This window comes from Alosa alosa, chromosome 4, assembly GCF_017589495.1.
Source record: "Alosa alosa isolate M-15738 ecotype Scorff River chromosome 4, AALO_Geno_1.1, whole genome shotgun sequence".
In the NCBI taxonomy this organism is placed as follows: Eukaryota; Metazoa; Chordata; class Actinopteri; order Clupeiformes; family Clupeidae; genus Alosa; species Alosa alosa.
The window spans coordinates 29,767,083-29,784,492 of NC_063192.1; the positions used below are offsets into that span (position 1 = coordinate 29,767,083).

The following is a 17,410-nucleotide window of genomic DNA, read 5'->3' on the forward strand; positions in this document are numbered from 1 at the left end:
GACAAGTTTAAATAAATACATTGTACAAAAGTTCAAAAACATGAAAAGGAGTTATTCATACAAAATTACAGATTGTATTTGCTCATAATTGAAATCACAGCAGTACTGTCAAAGTTAACAAACAGTCTTATATCTCACACCCCACATACAGAGCTCTCAGAGAATAGAAGGGCAAACAAACTTCACCAAATAGGCCTACCCAAAAATCCCCATTCCAACACTGTCAATTAATTTATCATTTCACCACTGGGAGTGGTTCAGGACTTCATGGAGTTTCAGCTGGTCCTTCAGTTTAAGATCATTCCATTAAACATTTACACTCTTTTCTATGGAATGAGATCTTTGTTCTTTCCCACTTCCTGGAAAGGCTTCATTCAATGAACCGAGTCAGTTGCAATAGAAGACTTACTTACTTATCATTGGCAAAAAAAAAAAATTATGTCGTTTGTAATCAGGCAAGGCTAACATTCTGTGTAAATGACCAGATTTGGCTCTTTGCACATGTACTTCAGTTCTGCATAGATATTTTCTTAATGGAAAACAAATGTATGTGTCTGGAAGTTAAACAACATTTTACAGTCATCAGGTTGCACTGAACACTTTTATGGTGTCCACTGGCACAGCTGTACCTGAATCTGCAGAGCACTGTCTTGTGTAAACAGAACCGCCACAGAAAAGGGATCCCATTGGTTTATGGTCTGATGGGCACAACACCATTCAATACAGTGTGCATGGCAATCACGCTTAATATCATATCCCATAAGTAGCAGAAAAAAATGGCATTATCATCAAACCACTTCAATAAAAATGGCATTTATTCTTGGCAAGAGATATGGACATCCATCAAAAATGAATACTTGCCAAAACAACACAAGACAGTCTCAAAAATATTCATTTGTTGTAATCTCAGCATTTAAATAAAGTGATGAAGCTTTTTAAAAGCAGGAGTGTTAACAGCAGCACACAGATGTAAGAAAGGCCACACCTGTGATTTCCTCGAGAGAGAGAGAGAGAGAGAGAGAGAGAGAGAGACATATAGACAGACAGATATGAGAAAGTCAAAGAAAGAGAGAGAGAGAGACATATAGACAGACAGATATGAGAAAGTCAGAGAGAGAGAGAGAGAGAGAGAGAGAGAGAGAGAGAGAGAGAGAGAGAGAGAGAGAGAGAGAGAGAGAGAGAGAGAGAGAGAGAGAGAGAGAGAGAGAGAGAGAGACATATAGACAGACAGATATGAGAAAGTCAAAGAGAGAGAGAGAGAGAGAGAGAGAGAGAGAGAGAGAGAGAAAGAAAGATATGAGAGAGAGTGGGTTGTAGTCCCCTTCCTCCATTGTAGAAGTTACCCTGGCATAACCCACAATCCCTGAGTCTCCATTCCCATCACACTCTATACATGAGAGTGTGTTTTTCCAAGTCTCTCATAAGGTGCAGACACAGTTCTCCCGGCTAAGGTGGTCCTCTCAGAGAGATGACCTTCCCTCTGTTTCTGCTCCTTGTGTGTGCGGTCCTGATGTGGCGCGGCCCCTCAGGCTCCAAGTCCAAGGGGGAGGGCACCACCTTGCTCCTGGAATGGATTGGAGTGGGGTGGGGTGGGGTTGGAGTGGGGAGTGGCGAGAGGGAAGGAGGTCAGCTGAAGGACCAGTGCTGGTTCAGGTCAGCCACGTTGCAGGAGCTCATCAGCAACTTGCCACCGCTGAGGTGGAGGCATTTGCCCGAGGGGGGGTTCTTCAGAAGTTGCTCCTGAACGCAAGACAAAACAGACAACAATAACTTTAAACAAGAAGAGTGGGGCTGAACAGAACAGAGCGAGACGTCTTGGAGGAGGACACAGAATTCAAACATTTATTATGACCATGACATATGACCACTTGTCAAACTTGTCAATCACACTATTAAATACAATTAGGTCCATAAGTATTTGGGCAAAGACACAATTTTGAATTGAAGCAAATTAATTAAAATGTGCTTGAAGTGCAGACTTTCAGCTTTAATTCAAGGGGAGGTATCATATTATCCGCTTAGGATACAGACATTTTTATAAATGGATATTTTTTAAGGCTCAAAAGTAATTGGACAGTTGCCTGACAAGAAGTTTTATGGCAAAACGGTGGCCCATTTCCTCATTAGAACATGACAAATTAAGGTCTGGAGTTCATTCCAAGCATTTGCATTTGGTAGCTGTTCATTGGAACTCTCAACCAGAGCAGAACTAGAGAAGTGTTGATGCAAGTGAAGGAGGCTGTAATTTGGTTGAAAACACAAGATACATCTATCAGACAGGTAACAGGAACTTAGGCAAAGGCCAAATCAACATTCCGGTACATTCTTAAAATAAAGGATTGCCTTGATCAGGTCAGCAACACCAAAAGGCCTGGAAGATCACTAAAGACAACTAAGCGATGATTGCAGAACTCTATCCTTGGTGAAGAAAAACACAAACAAGGACACTATTGAGGAGTAGGGTTGGTAATGAATAATCGATGATCGATTATTTGTTTGTAAGAATTTATTTGACTAAAATGCTAAGCCTAATAAATAATCGTTCTAGTCGCGCGCATTATGAGAACAGCTATAACTTCCAGTATCTTGTGCGACAACCATAGACAGTAAAAGAAACAGACAACAGACGACGAGACGAGCAGAGATGAAGTGGTCTAGGAGAAGTGCAGTGTGGGACCATTTCTCTAGAAAAGACGATAAAGTCCAATGTAATTATTGTGACGCCCTGTTTACCTACCATAGTACAACGTCTCCACTAATATATCATCTGAAAAATGTAGGCTACATCCGAACGTTAATTCCGGCGAAGCAAGCTCAAGCGGAGGGATCCAGCAGCCAACCATTCAGGCTACACTAGCCTCCGTCCCATCTGAACGAGTTTTTTCTAGGGCTGTCAAAATAACTGATGAATTAATTTGAGAAAAATTAACTGATTAAAAAAAAAATAACGCAGATTAAAGGTGCCATGTGTAAGAATTGAGGTAAAATATAAAAAAAAAAAAGCTACACGCATCAAAAGAATGAGAAGAAATAAGGGCGATGATGTCATTAAAAAAATGACAAGGTATAGTGCTGCAGAGATATCAACCTGAATTAGCATGCTAAATTACTAGCCACAGCCCGACAGAGATGTCATAATACCAGTTTCGGCCATGGGAGGCGGTATGCAGGCAACATAACCGCCAGTCAAACTGCAATGCACGTTTCTCGGTTTTTACTCTAGGGTAGACCAACTCACCTTTTGGAGGTATACTGCCCCCATCTTTTATGGAATGTGGAGTATGAATTGATTTTTTGGTGGACATTACACATGGCACCTTTAATAGATTCCGTATGACCTTTGACCCCAAGCCATTGTAGTCAGTAACCATTAGACTGTAAAATGAAGGAGAGAGAAGAAAATGTGCTGCCTAGATCATTGATTGGAACATTTATTTTTTGGAAAACGGCCTGATGGTGTTGATTAAAATAAAGTCCTCTGCAATGTCTGCAGCAAGGAATTTGCATATCACTGGAGTTCATCAACTCTAAAGTCGCACATCAATGCAAAGAAATAGTGTTGACATTGAGGGGAGTGTTAATTTATTTATATTGTGTCCCCTAGGTTATATCTGTGGCCGGAAATACCTTGTATATGAAAAAAAACTTCCCGAAGCACTTTTGAATTTATTTCCTCAGCATATTAGGTCATATCATAGATTATTATGGCCATTATTAAAATAAGAGTTTTTGAACTTTAATATCACTAATGCTATTCAATGATTAATTTGAATTTAAATAATTAAAATACTTTCACAGCAATTATTATATATGCGATTAATTTAGATTAATTAATCACAGAGTATGTAATTAATTAGATTCATTTTTTTAATCGATTGACAGCCCTAGTTTTTTCAGCTGCCAGACTGACAGTAAATCGATTGCGCACACGCCTTACCCCAGAACATGTGAATATGTTGATTTTTATGAACAAGAACATATAGGTGAGTATGTGATAGGTAATGTATGCCCAGGCAGTCCATGCAGGCCAGTTTCTCACCTTACTGTAGCCTGTAAGGTAGCCTGCATCTCGCCAATGCGTTGCCACGACAGTCAGTTTAACAGTTCAATGATCTAATATGGCAATAAGCCAGGTTTTGATATTGTTATTGTGAATTTGTGTCCAGTTTGATAGCCGTCAATTTCGTTCATAGTAACGTAATCTAAGTTAAAACTCAATTGTCAAATAGGCTAATTGCCGCCAGCGTTGAGCTGAAGTTTAACAGAATATAGTCATTAGACCGTGTTATTTCTTAATGTCATTATTTTCCAATGTTATTATTATTTTTCAAAGGTCTAGTCTAGGCTGTAGCCTACTTTTTTCAAAAAAAGTGCAGTGATGCGTTTGCATAGCCTACATGTTAAAAATCCGTCGGATGCCATAATGCACTGTAATAAACTAAAAGTTGACTACTAAATGGCGTATTTCCTTAATAAATCTATTTTTGATAAATCAGTCCTATCATGTGCATGTTTTGACCTTAATTTGTGTGGGGGTGATGGTGAAGGCAAATTCAAACCATGTCGATGGCTCTGAGCGGAGACAAGGGATGTCATGCTTTAGTGAATAATCGATTAATTGTTTGATAACGTTATCAATATTCGAACATGAAAATTCCTGAAAAGTCCCAACCCTATTGAGGAGGTAGGTAAATTAAAGTCTACTATCAAGAGATGCCTGGATGAATACAAACACAGAGGGTTTACAACAAGATGCAAACAACTAGTATCACTCAAGAACAGGGAGGCCAGACACACCATATGTTACACATGATGGGAGTTTGTTATGGCATGGGCATGTATGGCTGCCAATGGAACAGGGTCACTGGTGTTTATTGATAATGTAACTGCTGATAGAAGTAGCTGGATGAATTCGGATGCGTCTAGGGCTAAACTCTGCTTAGATTAAACCAAATTCTGCAAAACTGATAGGATGGCACTGCACAGTGCTGATGGATAATGACCCAAAACACCACAAAAGCAAGCCACGAGTTTCTATAGGCAAAGAACTGGAATATTCTTTAATGGCCAAATTAATCATCTGACCCAATTGAGCATGCTTTTCACTCACTGAACACAAACCTGAAGGCTGAAAGACCCACAAACAAGTAGCAACTGAGGAGGTTGCAATAAAAGCCTGGCAAAGCATAATGCAGGGGGAACCAGCATTCGGTGATGTCTCGGGTCCGAATGTTGTGAAAGGAGAGAGCAGTCACCCCACATACCCCACCCGGCATTGAACCCGAGTCTCCAGGGTACCAAACCTGCAGCTGGACAGCAACGGCAAAGAGCCAACGCTGTTGCTATAGCGGTCAGAGTGCGTACTCAAACGTAGTGAGGACACTACGTCACAGCTATAGTCCCCTCCAGAATGACTGCAACCCCAGGTAAAGCTGACTACAAACAGGAAGGATCATGACTCTTTTAGTTGGCTTTTAACTAACTGGGAACCGTGTAAGCGCTAAATGGTGATACATAGACGCCAAGGGGCATAGGCAAGGGCAACCACATAAAGGCAACCACATAACCGCTTCTATTTTCCAATTGGATGATTAAAGTTCAAGAAACTTAAGGTTGGTGTGAGAGGGAGTGTATTGTATGAGCAACCTACACACTACTCAAGTTGCACTGGATCATCTTCCAGTCAGTTTTGCACTTTTATGATGTCATCACATTACCAAAATGGTAATGAACCAAAGGTTCAGGTAAATGAACCAAAACACGTCCAGATCAAAACAAAAAATGGTATACTGAACACAAACTCAAACTTCTGCCACTGCCATCTCAGTCCCCTGATCTAAACTCCATAGTGGGTGGGGTGAGTCGCAAAGGGAGGTTTAACAAGGTATTACATGCAGGGGTGGCAACAATTATGGTCAATGTGTTTTTGTTTATATATTTCTGTTCAAGCCCATGAATTAAAGCTGAACATCTATACGTCAATAGCACATCTGGATTGCTTCATTTCATATCCATTCTGGTGGTGTACTACCCTGAAAATCCAGAGTTCTCACGAGAGCACAATGGAATTGATGCACGTTACTTTTTCCCCAACATTCCTGGGAACCAGCTAAACTGATGAAAACAGCGCTGCAATGTTGGAGGACAGTACACATTGGTCGTAGTGTTATCCCATTGCGTTGAAGTCCGAAATCATTCAAAGTAAACATGGTCTAGTGTTATCCAATTGCGTGCAGTGAGATTTTTAAATGCATGCTTGTTGCCGCCCCTCGAGTTGGGCCAATACATTGCTCTCTGCCAGACCCTTAATCTTTCTAGATTATCAGGGTCTGGATTTTCCAGGCTAGTGGTGTACAGAGGCAAAATGCCAAAACCATTGTGTCAATGTCCAAATACTTATGGACCTGACTGTATTGTGACCAAATGGCGGTCTCAACTCTTTATGTTTAAAAACATAAGGCATGGGGTGTTTGATATTCTTGACAGTGTGGTCTTACCTCTGTAAAGATCCAGTGTTGCTCCGGTGACACTTGAGTGCCCCTGCCTTTAAACTGGCAGAGCTCGATGGTCACGCCATCAGGCTTGGCGTGCAGGCAAAGCTGCTTGCCAATGTTGTGCCGCAGCTCTTGGTGAGAGCTGTATTCAAAGTACTGGAAAGGCAACAAAGAAAAAACACCTTTCTTTTATAGCCTTGCACAATGGGGAACTGATACATTTAGATATTCAAGTTCAAGCTCCTATTCCATCTTGGCCTCGTTATACTCTACAGGAATATGATATTAGCAAAGGGTACCTGGTTTCCCCCCATGTTGTGACAGACATACATGATCACTGCCTTTCCTCCTTGGTTACTTTCTCCAACATCCAGGCAGCTCTGAGACCCTGAGTTTTTGAGCTGTTAAATAACAAATAAAGACAGATCAGCAAAATAAAGGGGATGCTGGATCCCAATATGTTCTTGTCATGGTAATGTTCTCTGTTTGGTTTGTCTGTCCATGTGCAGGAGTTAGCAAAAACTACTGGCCCTATTTCCACAAAACTGGTGGAAAGGTTTAGAATGATCCGAGGATGAACCAATAACATGTTGGAGCATATCCCACTGACGGGAGAATTGTAGCAATTTAGTTTCGCTTTTGTGACTGACGCTTTTGCGCCATATGGCATACAGACTGGTGTTCAAAGCAAGGGGTTTTGTTTCTTTACAGACGGCCTCACCCAAAAAAGTGCCTTTGGAGTTCATGAAAAAGCATGGAATTGATACATTCATCATTCAGTATCAGAGCTATAAGTGACTATACATGAGCATGCAAGACCAGCTTTATTTAGGACTCTGGGTCTGAATTCTTTGATCTGACCTCAAGTGGAGACTCAAGTAACATTCATACTTCCTGCATAGTAATGAAGCAAATGAAGTTTTGTTCACAACGCAGTCAGTTGTGCATGTGGACATGCGCCAACGCTTGGTCAAAAATCAAGTATATTCCAGGTCAGGCCATAGTTGTAATGTATGACAGAGAGCAAAGGAGAACACACTCACAGCTCCAAATTTGACAGGGGTGAGATCAGGTACAAAGGCTTCTGGGTAGACATTTTCGAGGTACCAGGAGAAGTTCTTGCACTGCAGAGACTCTCGGAGATTCAATCGATCAGATATGTCACCAAACTGATTCTGTGGAGACAAATCCATTTTAAATCCATTAAAATGGATAAATCCATTTTGACAGTCAGTTTCAGAAGAGCATGATACCCTAAAGTACATGCTTTCCACAGAGTCCCACAATAAATAATAATAAAAAACAAAACACAGAAGACCTCACTGTGACTGGACACCCACCTCTCTGGCCATTTTGGCTGCGTTCTGGTTACGGCGGTAGTAAATCTGCTTGTATCCGTCCATCCAGACCTCAGCGAGGCGCACCTGGTTGCGCGTGATTACCTCCGTGCCCTTAGGGAAGGTGTGAGGACTCTTGGTGCGGAAGACATGACCCACAACCGAGCACGGGATGATTTCTAGAGTTCCTCCACACTGCCACACCTAAGCCCAACACATATGGAGGCTTTAACACGCAAACTACTGAACACACACCTTACATGAACAACTGAACACACACACTCACACACACTTTCAAACAGACACAGTAGAATGATGAGTTCAAGTAACATTTCATGTAAAATTGTGAAAGCTTGATGTGAAAACAGTGGAGAAGCAGAACTAACCCGAAAGGACATCTCCACATTCTCACCCCCCCAGATTTCCATCTTGTCATCATATGTACCGATTTTCTCAAAGTAGGCCTTGGAGATGGAAAACAGACCACCTGCAAATGTTGGAGTTCTTCCAGAAAGAAAAAAAGTGATATATGTTAGACATACAGTAGGATGTCCTGCTCTGAGTGATTGATTTTACATCCAAATTGTACATAATAGTTTCACAACTAAAGCATGACTGGAACTACAGTACAGCACCACAAACAAGAAATCAACCTCAAAAACGTACAACTGACACTACGCAGAAACTGAGAAGGGCCAGAGTAAACGAGAACAAGAAAACATACCACAAATAACATCCGCCTGTACCACAAAAAAGCTTAACAGAGAGCGTCAAAAATACTCACTTCACTGGGTAGGTTTCATCTTTGCGCTTCTGCTTCTCATAGTCAGGGATGGCCTCCCAGCCGAACGTCAGGCTCCAGTCAAAATTCCCACGGTTGTGCGCACGGGCCGTGGCCACGGGCTTGTGGAACTGAAAGTTGTTCAGGTCGATGGTCACTATCTCTGGGCTGACCACGGCAGTGGGCTCTTCCACGATACGGGCCAGCAAGGGCTCCAGCCAGCCATGGAAGCACTCGCCTGGGAGGCAAGGCAAGGCCAAATTGCAGCTCACAAGATGTTTCACAGACCACAACACACATTTCATTCCCACCTCCACCAAGTAAAGGTCCAGAGTATATGAAAAGCCACACTGCCATCAAGCATGCTAATGATGCTATACATTTCCCTTTGGTGAGTTTGATATCAAATTATCCCCCTCCAATCATGTAGAGGCCACCACACCTGTTCAAATTATCAGTATGCATAGACAGGTCTGTTCACTTCAGTCCTAGACCAGTGTAACAAGTTCCAAATTAGCAGATATACCAGCCATACCCAAACATTGCAAGAACTTCAAAAAGTTAAAGGACAAGAAACAAAGCCTCATATGGCCTCAAAGGCTCATATGGCAAAAATGGGGAAGTAGAGGCCAACACTCACACTTACCAACCTGCTGAAGATAAGGCACTGTTGTCTATCTCAAAAGTAACTAGCCTGGTGTCTGTATAAGTAAAGAATAAGTATACATACTCTTTTGATCCAATGAGGGAAATTTGGTCTCTGCATTTATCCCAATCCGTGAATTAGTGAAACACACTTAGCACACAGTGAACACAGTGAGGTGAAGCACACACTAATCCTGGAGTCATATGAAGTCATATCCTAAACATATAATAATTGTTGCCGTTTCTTTGCATGAATGATATCACTGTAACTGACAAGGACATTCACACCACTTCCATAACATGATACCTGTGATGCTTTGTCATGGTGGAGGTAGAGATTGAGTGATCTTTAAGTCTGCCTGATTCAGAACACCTACTTCCCTTTTATCTGATGTGTCTTCACACAATCATATTGATTTATCAGTCTTATATCTCCTAATGTTTAGAACTAAGTGCTATGAATTAGTGCTGGGCGGTATGGCCAAAAATGTATATCACGGTATTTTTCTAAATTCTTACGGTTTCACGGTATATGGCGGTATTTTTTTTTCATGCATAATCAGATGTTCACAGCATTTTCTACAGGTTGAGGGAAGAATTGCTGCAGTACATTGACGGTCTGGACTAAAGGATGGTCTGTTTTACTGTCATGATGTAGAATAACTCCACACTAGTGATAATGCAGTTTTGCATGGCCCCAGAAAATGATGCTGTTTACAAAGAGCCACTCATGATTCTAATGAAGAATCTAATCAGAATGTAAAGACAATTGCAGTCAAAATACAGAACTGTACTGTGCAAATTTCACAAACATCTTGTAGCCTATAAAACCAATACAAAAAGTTGTGCAACTTTATACTTTTTTGAAAATTATACAATTTAAAATGAATCCTCTCTGCTAATATGCTTACTCTGTCAAATAGGCCTATCAGAAACGTGCCTTATTGTTATTGTGTGGTTTACATGACGTTAGTGGTAGGCTAACGTTAACTTCATGTGAATGTGGATGTCATGTTAGCCTGCCATGAGCTTCGGTTCGGTTCGCTAGGCAAAACATTGCACCAAAACGAACTTTTTTGTTACTGATGACAACTAGCCAGCTTGTATTGCTCAGTGCATGTCTATAACATGCTTTACTTGCTACCTGGACAAGTTCAGCGAATATTCTTAAGGTAAGATGAATGATAACCTCATTAAACTTCACTGTGTTTGGTGGGTTGCTAACTAACGACATCACCTACTAGCCAGCTAGTTGCTGTTGAACAATCTCAATAGAATTTGTGTGACGGTAAATCCCTTTCGCTAGCAGTATCCCTCGCAGTGGCACCATGCATGCGTGTGAAAAAAGTCCCGCGGCGCAGCGTTCCAAACGTTGTGTAATCAAATACACCGGTATGGTGGTATATTAAAAATTCATATCATAACGAAAATATACACCGGTATACGGTGTGAACCGGTATACCGCCCAGCACTACTATAAATTCTGTCCTGTAATGGGGCCTTTTCAAGTTTGTATTGAATTCACTGATGTCTCTTTCTCAGCCAGTTTCTCAGTCAGGCCTGAAGGGATTGCTTTTTGTCTGTTTGTCAATCCACATTCTTTCCTATTGTTTAACAGATAGTTGTCAGAATGTGAGGAAGTCCGAGTGTTTCCTCTGCAACAACATAACTTGGTCATTTCCCTAGATCATTAACAGGCCAAATAAACAAAATTAGCTTCATTTGTTAATTTGCATTTGATTTGTCATCATCTCCTTATGGAGAGGTATTTCCAGCAGTTTGACCAGTAGTACACACCTCACAAAAAACAATCATTTAAATCATTTAAGACCCCAGTTGTGCTTCAGCTACTTCCAGAGCTGTTTGGATACATACAGTGGGCATCCAGGAAGGTGAGCACGTCCCCCCGGGCCTGGCTGGCCCCCAGCAGTCGGGCGGTGATCAGGCCCTTTCTCTCCGGTTGCCGTAGCACCCGCACAATCTTCAGCGCTTTCACATACTCATCCAGCCGCTCCTTCAGGTGTTCTGATGGAAACAAGGGAGGACATGAGGGTCTTTCTGACTCAACTTGGCACAGCAATCACTGTTACCAGCGTTCAGAGACTTGCTCTAACAAGCTGAGGTGATGCAGCATAGCACCAACCCCTTGTTAGCTGGTATGAGGGCAGGGGCTGAATAGAGGTAAGCACAGACGAGTAGCCTACTGTTATGTGAGTGTGCAGGAAACAACTCCCTACTGACAGCTGACTAGTTGATCAACTAGTAAAAATAACAGTACCAGTAGTTTCCTCCTAAAAAAACAGCACATATCAGATGGTAGAGTGGCAACACTTAATTGATTAGATGTCTCAGTTTGAATAGTTTTGCCAGAAAAAAAATCCTCTAAATTGCAATTTTCTACTATTTAAATATTTTCTGGTTTCTTTACTCCTCTATGACAGTAAAGAGAATAGCTTTAGGCGTGGGCAAAACAAGACAGGATTAGAGGATGTCACCATGGGCTTTGGGAAACAACACTGATCTATATTTTCACTAGGGGTGTATTGGTACACTAAAATCACAATGCGTTTTGTACCGCGGTTTTGAAGTCACGGTTCAGTTAATTTTCGGTACAGCTAACCCAAAATTCACCGACAATATTTTTGATGCACAATGGGAGTACTATTTTTCAAAGGTGTCAAATGTTTTTGATGTTAATTGACTAAACTGACATATGGTCTGCAACTTAATATGTTTGTGTGGGAACTCAAATTTGAAACATTGTCCGCAAGCAAAATAAAGTCTACTGTTGATTACTGTTAAAGACTGCATTTGGTACATTCGGTACACGTCTGTATTGAATCCACCTTCCTGTACCTAAATGGTTCAGTACAAATACGTTTACCTTTACACCCCTAATTTTCACCAAACAGCTTATTGATCAATTGAAAAAATAATCAACAGATTAAATAAACAATTAAGATGATCACAACCCTTGTAATAAACAATCATTTCTAGAAAGCCTGCATTCTAGAATACTTTTTACGATTACTGCAATGCACACCCAACTTTACAATGGCATAAGGACAGTCTGATACCACACTATGTTTACTTTTACGGATATCCAGGTCATTCATACATCTAGTTCTGTGTGTCACTGATTTGCAGTATGGAAAAGTTAGCTTTATACTTCAGGTGATGCACACATAAAATAAGAGTAACATGCTGTATATTGTAAGGTGAAAGATCAACATGGAGTTGCCTCCAAAACAATAGCCAGTACAGATGTCTGTACCCAATCAACTAACACAAAAAAAAAAACTCTAAAACTGGAGAGGAAATGACCATGTTAGACTACCTATTTAAATTCTCCACGTCATCTTATAATGGCCGAGATCCTAAAAACCCAGTGGTCACCGCCAAGTATGTAACTGTGACAAAATGTGAGCTTTCTTTTCTAACCAAGATTATTTATGCAAACCATCAGATTATTTCTGTTGGTCTCTTGGTTTAGAGTTTACATATCACGTTTCTGTGCGTCTGAAAAGCAAGCATAACAAGACCTGAGAGAGTGATAACCAGACCACAAAAACCTTTTGCTTCATGTTCATATGCTACCCATGTACTGCCTGCAAAGTCAACACAAAATGATGCACCACATACATTTAATGGCAAGTAACGGGTGAGAAGGAGACATCATAAAGAATTGGAAAGAAACTGACGCATTAAAAATGAACCGTGTACAGTAGGCAGAGAGAACTTGCTCAGGTTTCCATTGGAAAAAGTACACCAACAAGCACAGTGGACAGTGCAAAGATCTGAGGAACCGAAACCCCCAACACAAGTCCCGTGAGGGCAAAGGTACAGCTCTACAGTCTACTCTACACCACACCATTTCTACACACTGCATTGGTAGAAAAGGAGATGTTGCAGCAACCGTGTTGAAATAACCTTATCTGCTAAAAGCAGTGTCTGCTAGAGAGGCTTAGCAGGTCTAGTGTGTAATGACCATTTACAGACTGTATTTACAAAGATCCAGAACACGTTGGGAAAAACACACCTCAGAAAACAAAGTGCAGTGTTCGCGTCCTTTCAAAGGTCTCTGCCTTCTGCCCCTTTATGACACCACAGGCTCGATAAGAGCTGCCCAAGCCCTCTGTACACTACCTGCTACACTGGCGTCATCCACCATGATGATCTCTGTGAGCAGGGCAGCCGGAGTGGAGTGCAGCACGCTGTAGACCGTCCGCAGCAGGGTGGACCAGGCCTCGTTGTGGAAGACGATGATGACGCTGGTGGTGGGAAGAGGGGGGCAGCGGCGGAACTTGCGCTCCACACACCTGCGGAGAACGTGGAGGGGGTGCGGTGTCAGAGAGAGAGGAGGAGAAAAGGCATGAGAGTCTGTGGTGGCTGAACAGCTAAACAAACACCCATATGAAACAAAACAATCAGGAACATTAACCAGATTTAGACCAGCACTAGAACCAGAACACCCATATGAAACAAAACAATCAGGAACATTAACCAGATTTAGACCAGCACCAGAACCAGAGCTAAAAAAGCCCAAGCTTAACGGGCTCATTTCAGCTGACTCACTGAAAAAACCCATGGTGTTTTTGAAAGTTAACCTGATATTGAAAAAACTGCATGAGAACAGTAAATAGCCCTATCTGTTTACACATATGGGCATCTCTCACAGTTTAATGGCCAGGCCCTAAAGCAAATGAAATACTGCACACTTCAGCAAACAAACTCCTCTTTCAAAACCCTCTTTTAAAACACAATCAGTCAGTGGCAATCTAGGTGGCATTGTTACGAGAGGCTAATGATTGTTATTATTCTAATGGATGCCTAAGTTGAGGGGAGAAGGAAAGAAGGCTTTGTTTGATCTGGCTACTCCTGTCCACTCGGAGGGAAACAAAGGGCTGCTGTTCTTCTTACTCGGGTGGTCGGGTGTCCTCCCCCAGGCTGCGGTGCAGGGAGATGCGGTCACTGGCGTACTGGTTGAAGCAGTGCCTGGTCATGCCCTCCTCCTTCTCCTTCTCCTGCTCCGGGGTCAGCCGGTCAGTGGGGAAAGCGCTGCCGTAAGCGCCCGGCGCCTTCGCGTCCTGCGGCGGCCTCTCCAGCGCTGGACGCAGCTCGGCCTGGCTGTAGAAGCCCGGCGGGCACTGCTGGTTGAAGGTGGGCGCGGGCTCGGCCGGCGGAGGCTGTGGCGCGCCGATCTGGAAGCCCAGGTTGTTGACGGCGCCCATGACCATGCCCACCACGCGCTGCTTGCGCTCCACCAGGTCCTGGAACCAGGGGTCCTGCGGCGAAGGCCCGCCGGCCACGTCACGCTGCAGCACCACCAGCACCACCAGGAAGAGCGTGCCGCCCAGCAGCACCAGCTTTAGCGGGGACAAACGGCGGCGGAACAAGCGCATGGCTCCTGGGAGGCCCTGCCGAGAGAGAGAGAGAGAGAGGAGAGAGAGAGGGAGAGAGACACACACACACACACACATCAGCTACAGTAAGTCTGCCTCTCTAACCACAACCAACCACCCACATACAGTACATGTCCTTTCACTTCTAATTGGGGCACAGGAACTGAAAGGTTCTGAACTGAAAAACTGAAGGTTCTCTGCACCTATTAAGGCCTGAGTTTGTGTCCGAGTACTCCCACGCTAGTTAGAGACATGAACTCAACAAACGGGCGTCCCTGTAGCTAACGCCGACGCCAACGGTCTAGCCTTCTCTCCTGACGCTTCACTCACACGGAGCACCGTCTGCAGAGCAAACAGGCCACACCTCGGGGCAAACAGCCCTGCTGTGCACCTGACGGCAGTACACATCCTGCCCTCCTCGCCCTGCTCCCCTGACCTGCCCCCAGGCACACACGTGGCAACAGGTGACTTGGCTGGCTCCGCTGCGCTGTGTAGTCAGCTTGAGGAGAAAGTCCCCACAGAGATTACACTGCACTGCCACCATACTGCTTTGCATGAACACATCAACAACACACACACACACACACACTTAACACTGCTGCTACTCTTTCTGACTGCACTTGGTCATAAAAAAACACACTCATATATTCAACCAGTGTAAAAGCCTGCGACAGTAATGAAGCCATTTTCGAGTGGGAATGACTCATCCGTTCAGAGGCTCGACGCTCAACCACTTACTCAAGAGGACACTTCAAAAGCCAAAGCTGTTTGCTTATGCTGACAGGCAGTGGGAATCACATAATACATTCAAATTTCCTTTAGGTTTCCATTAACAAGTTGACTCGGAATTAATGACTAATGTAGTCCTGAGGAAAACTGGACATAGACATAGCCAGTGACAGTGCAGCTCAGGAAGAGGAGGGGGGGGCAGCCTACAGGGACTGCTTATCTGCACAAAGCTAGAGGGAGCAGGAGCATCTTCTCTGAACAGAGGCATGTACTGTAGGCCTGGTTTACTTTCGAAAGGCTGAATCTCCATATCAGTCAAATCTCCACGGGAACAGTAGCCAATACAGTGATGTCTGCTCCCCCTCTTCAGTGTTGCAACAACCAATCATGCAGTGGAAACAGGTTTGCCCACAGTCTGTGTAATGGGTTCAGAATGTGTAGGCTAGGTAGGAAGAACAATACAGCTAGAACTATTTGAATGATAGTCGCTGTTAGTAGCCAATCCCCAGTGTGTCACCTTTTGTGACAAACCAACAAAGAATATGCGCGCTATTAACCAGGAGGGCTATTGTTCCACATTTCTTTATGTTGTTAAAGGTTAATTAAATGATTCACTCGTGAATTTAATGAATATAGACATATTCGACGTGAATAAACCAATCAGACAATTCAGTTACTTGAATTCAACTTATGGCCACCTTACACCAAACAACTTTGACAAGATTTGGAAAAGATTCTTGAAAGATTGTAGTCTTTCAACTTTCAACTAATGCCCCCCATTTAAGCTTTACTCAAAAGACTCCAATCTTTCAAGAATCTTTCACAAATCTTGTCAAAGTTGTTTGGTGTAAGGAGGCCATTACTAGAATGAAAACAAACTGAACGACTAGGCTGCTCTCCAGTGAACAGGCTCACGCACTCACACTTCCTTGCCAGGCGACAATCAAGTATGTCAAACGTGCGACACCAAAGCAGGAAACAGTGCATCTTATCAGGAAGCTTAACGTCATGTATTAGTCTATGTTCAATTGAAGCAAATAAATTTAACGTTTTCAAATGCAGCTTTCGCCTATCAGCCATGATCCCAATAGTCTAGTTGTTTTAATGACAAGGTAGCCTCCTACTTGATACTAGGCTACCAGGTTTAAAGAGTTTCGCCCACCGACTCAGGCTGATATCAGACGATACGAACCTTTTTCAACGGGTCCAATTACTTTCATTAAACAGTGTTAATCACAACAACTAGCAGAAGACATGCCTAATCATTTTAATTTCAGAGCATCCATAGTTTCTTAAAATTCTTAACTTACCTGAAAATCGATCACTCACAATTTGCCCAAACCCTGGGAATTCTCACAACCGTAGTTTTTCGCGACGCTGGTTATTATTTAATAATGCAAAGAAGTCGGACGGATGTCCTAGGCAACTGACTTCACGTTTCTCGGACAAGTATATTGAGTTTACCCAGGGCAAGGAGAATACGCGGCCAGCAGCGCAACCCTCCCGGCTTCCCTTTGAACACGCAACAGGTGCCATTCGCTGAAATGATTCATCAGCTTCTGCAGGGTCCTAGAGTCGTTGTGTTTCATGTCGAAGGTAAGGAATCCAAGTAGCCTATGTGAACCTCAAGCGCAAAGATCATCAAGCGCAAGACTCGATCACTTTCTGCACAAGGTGACCGCCAACACCACGCAATTAAGATACCAAAGTGGTGGATTTAAACATCTGGTTTAGAATATCTGAATTATAGCCAATAGTAGGGACACTTCGGTGGGAACTTAATTAAAGTTCAGAAGAGGATGCACAAGTTAACATAAGCATCGCCTCAACAGATTTGAATAATTGATGGGAAAGTAATTAAATACTAGGCTATCTCAAGTATCACCGTCTTGTAACCTTATACAGATTTATTCAGAAATGGAGTCAGGCGCGCCAAAGGGTAATGTCCCGGTGGGTCTATCCGATTACTGTCAGCGGGTGAAATCGTGATTGCAAACTATTGATTGACAAGGGTCTGCAGTG

General features: G+C 42.8%; 1 protein-coding gene across 3 annotated transcripts; it reads right to left on the reverse strand.

Moving 5' to 3' along the window:
• Positions 1-1,241: 1,241 nt before the first annotated feature.
• On the reverse strand, positions 1,242-16,975 carry galnt6 (UDP-N-acetyl-alpha-D-galactosamine:polypeptide N-acetylgalactosaminyltransferase 6 (GalNAc-T6)). Of its 3 annotated transcripts, none has more exons than XM_048242082.1 (11): positions 16,718-16,975; positions 14,178-14,674; positions 13,404-13,576; positions 11,133-11,282; positions 8,616-8,850; positions 8,218-8,335; positions 7,835-8,035; positions 7,538-7,669; positions 6,794-6,895; positions 6,498-6,650; positions 1,242-1,740 (listed from the first exon to the last, which is right to left on the reverse strand). In XM_048242082.1, the coding sequence occupies exons 2-11, from the start codon at positions 14,657-14,659 to the stop codon at positions 1,627-1,629; spliced, it is 1,860 nt and encodes a 619-aa protein (XP_048098039.1). In that variant the 5' UTR covers positions 14,660-14,674; positions 16,718-16,975; the 3' UTR covers positions 1,242-1,626. The 3 variants fall into 3 exon arrangements, with proteins under 3 accessions (XP_048098039.1, XP_048098037.1, XP_048098038.1); XM_048242080.1 differs by having other exon boundaries at positions 16,699-16,974; XM_048242081.1 differs by lacking the exon at positions 16,718-16,975 and adding an exon at positions 14,863-14,955.
• Positions 16,976-17,410: the final 435 nt, after the last annotated feature.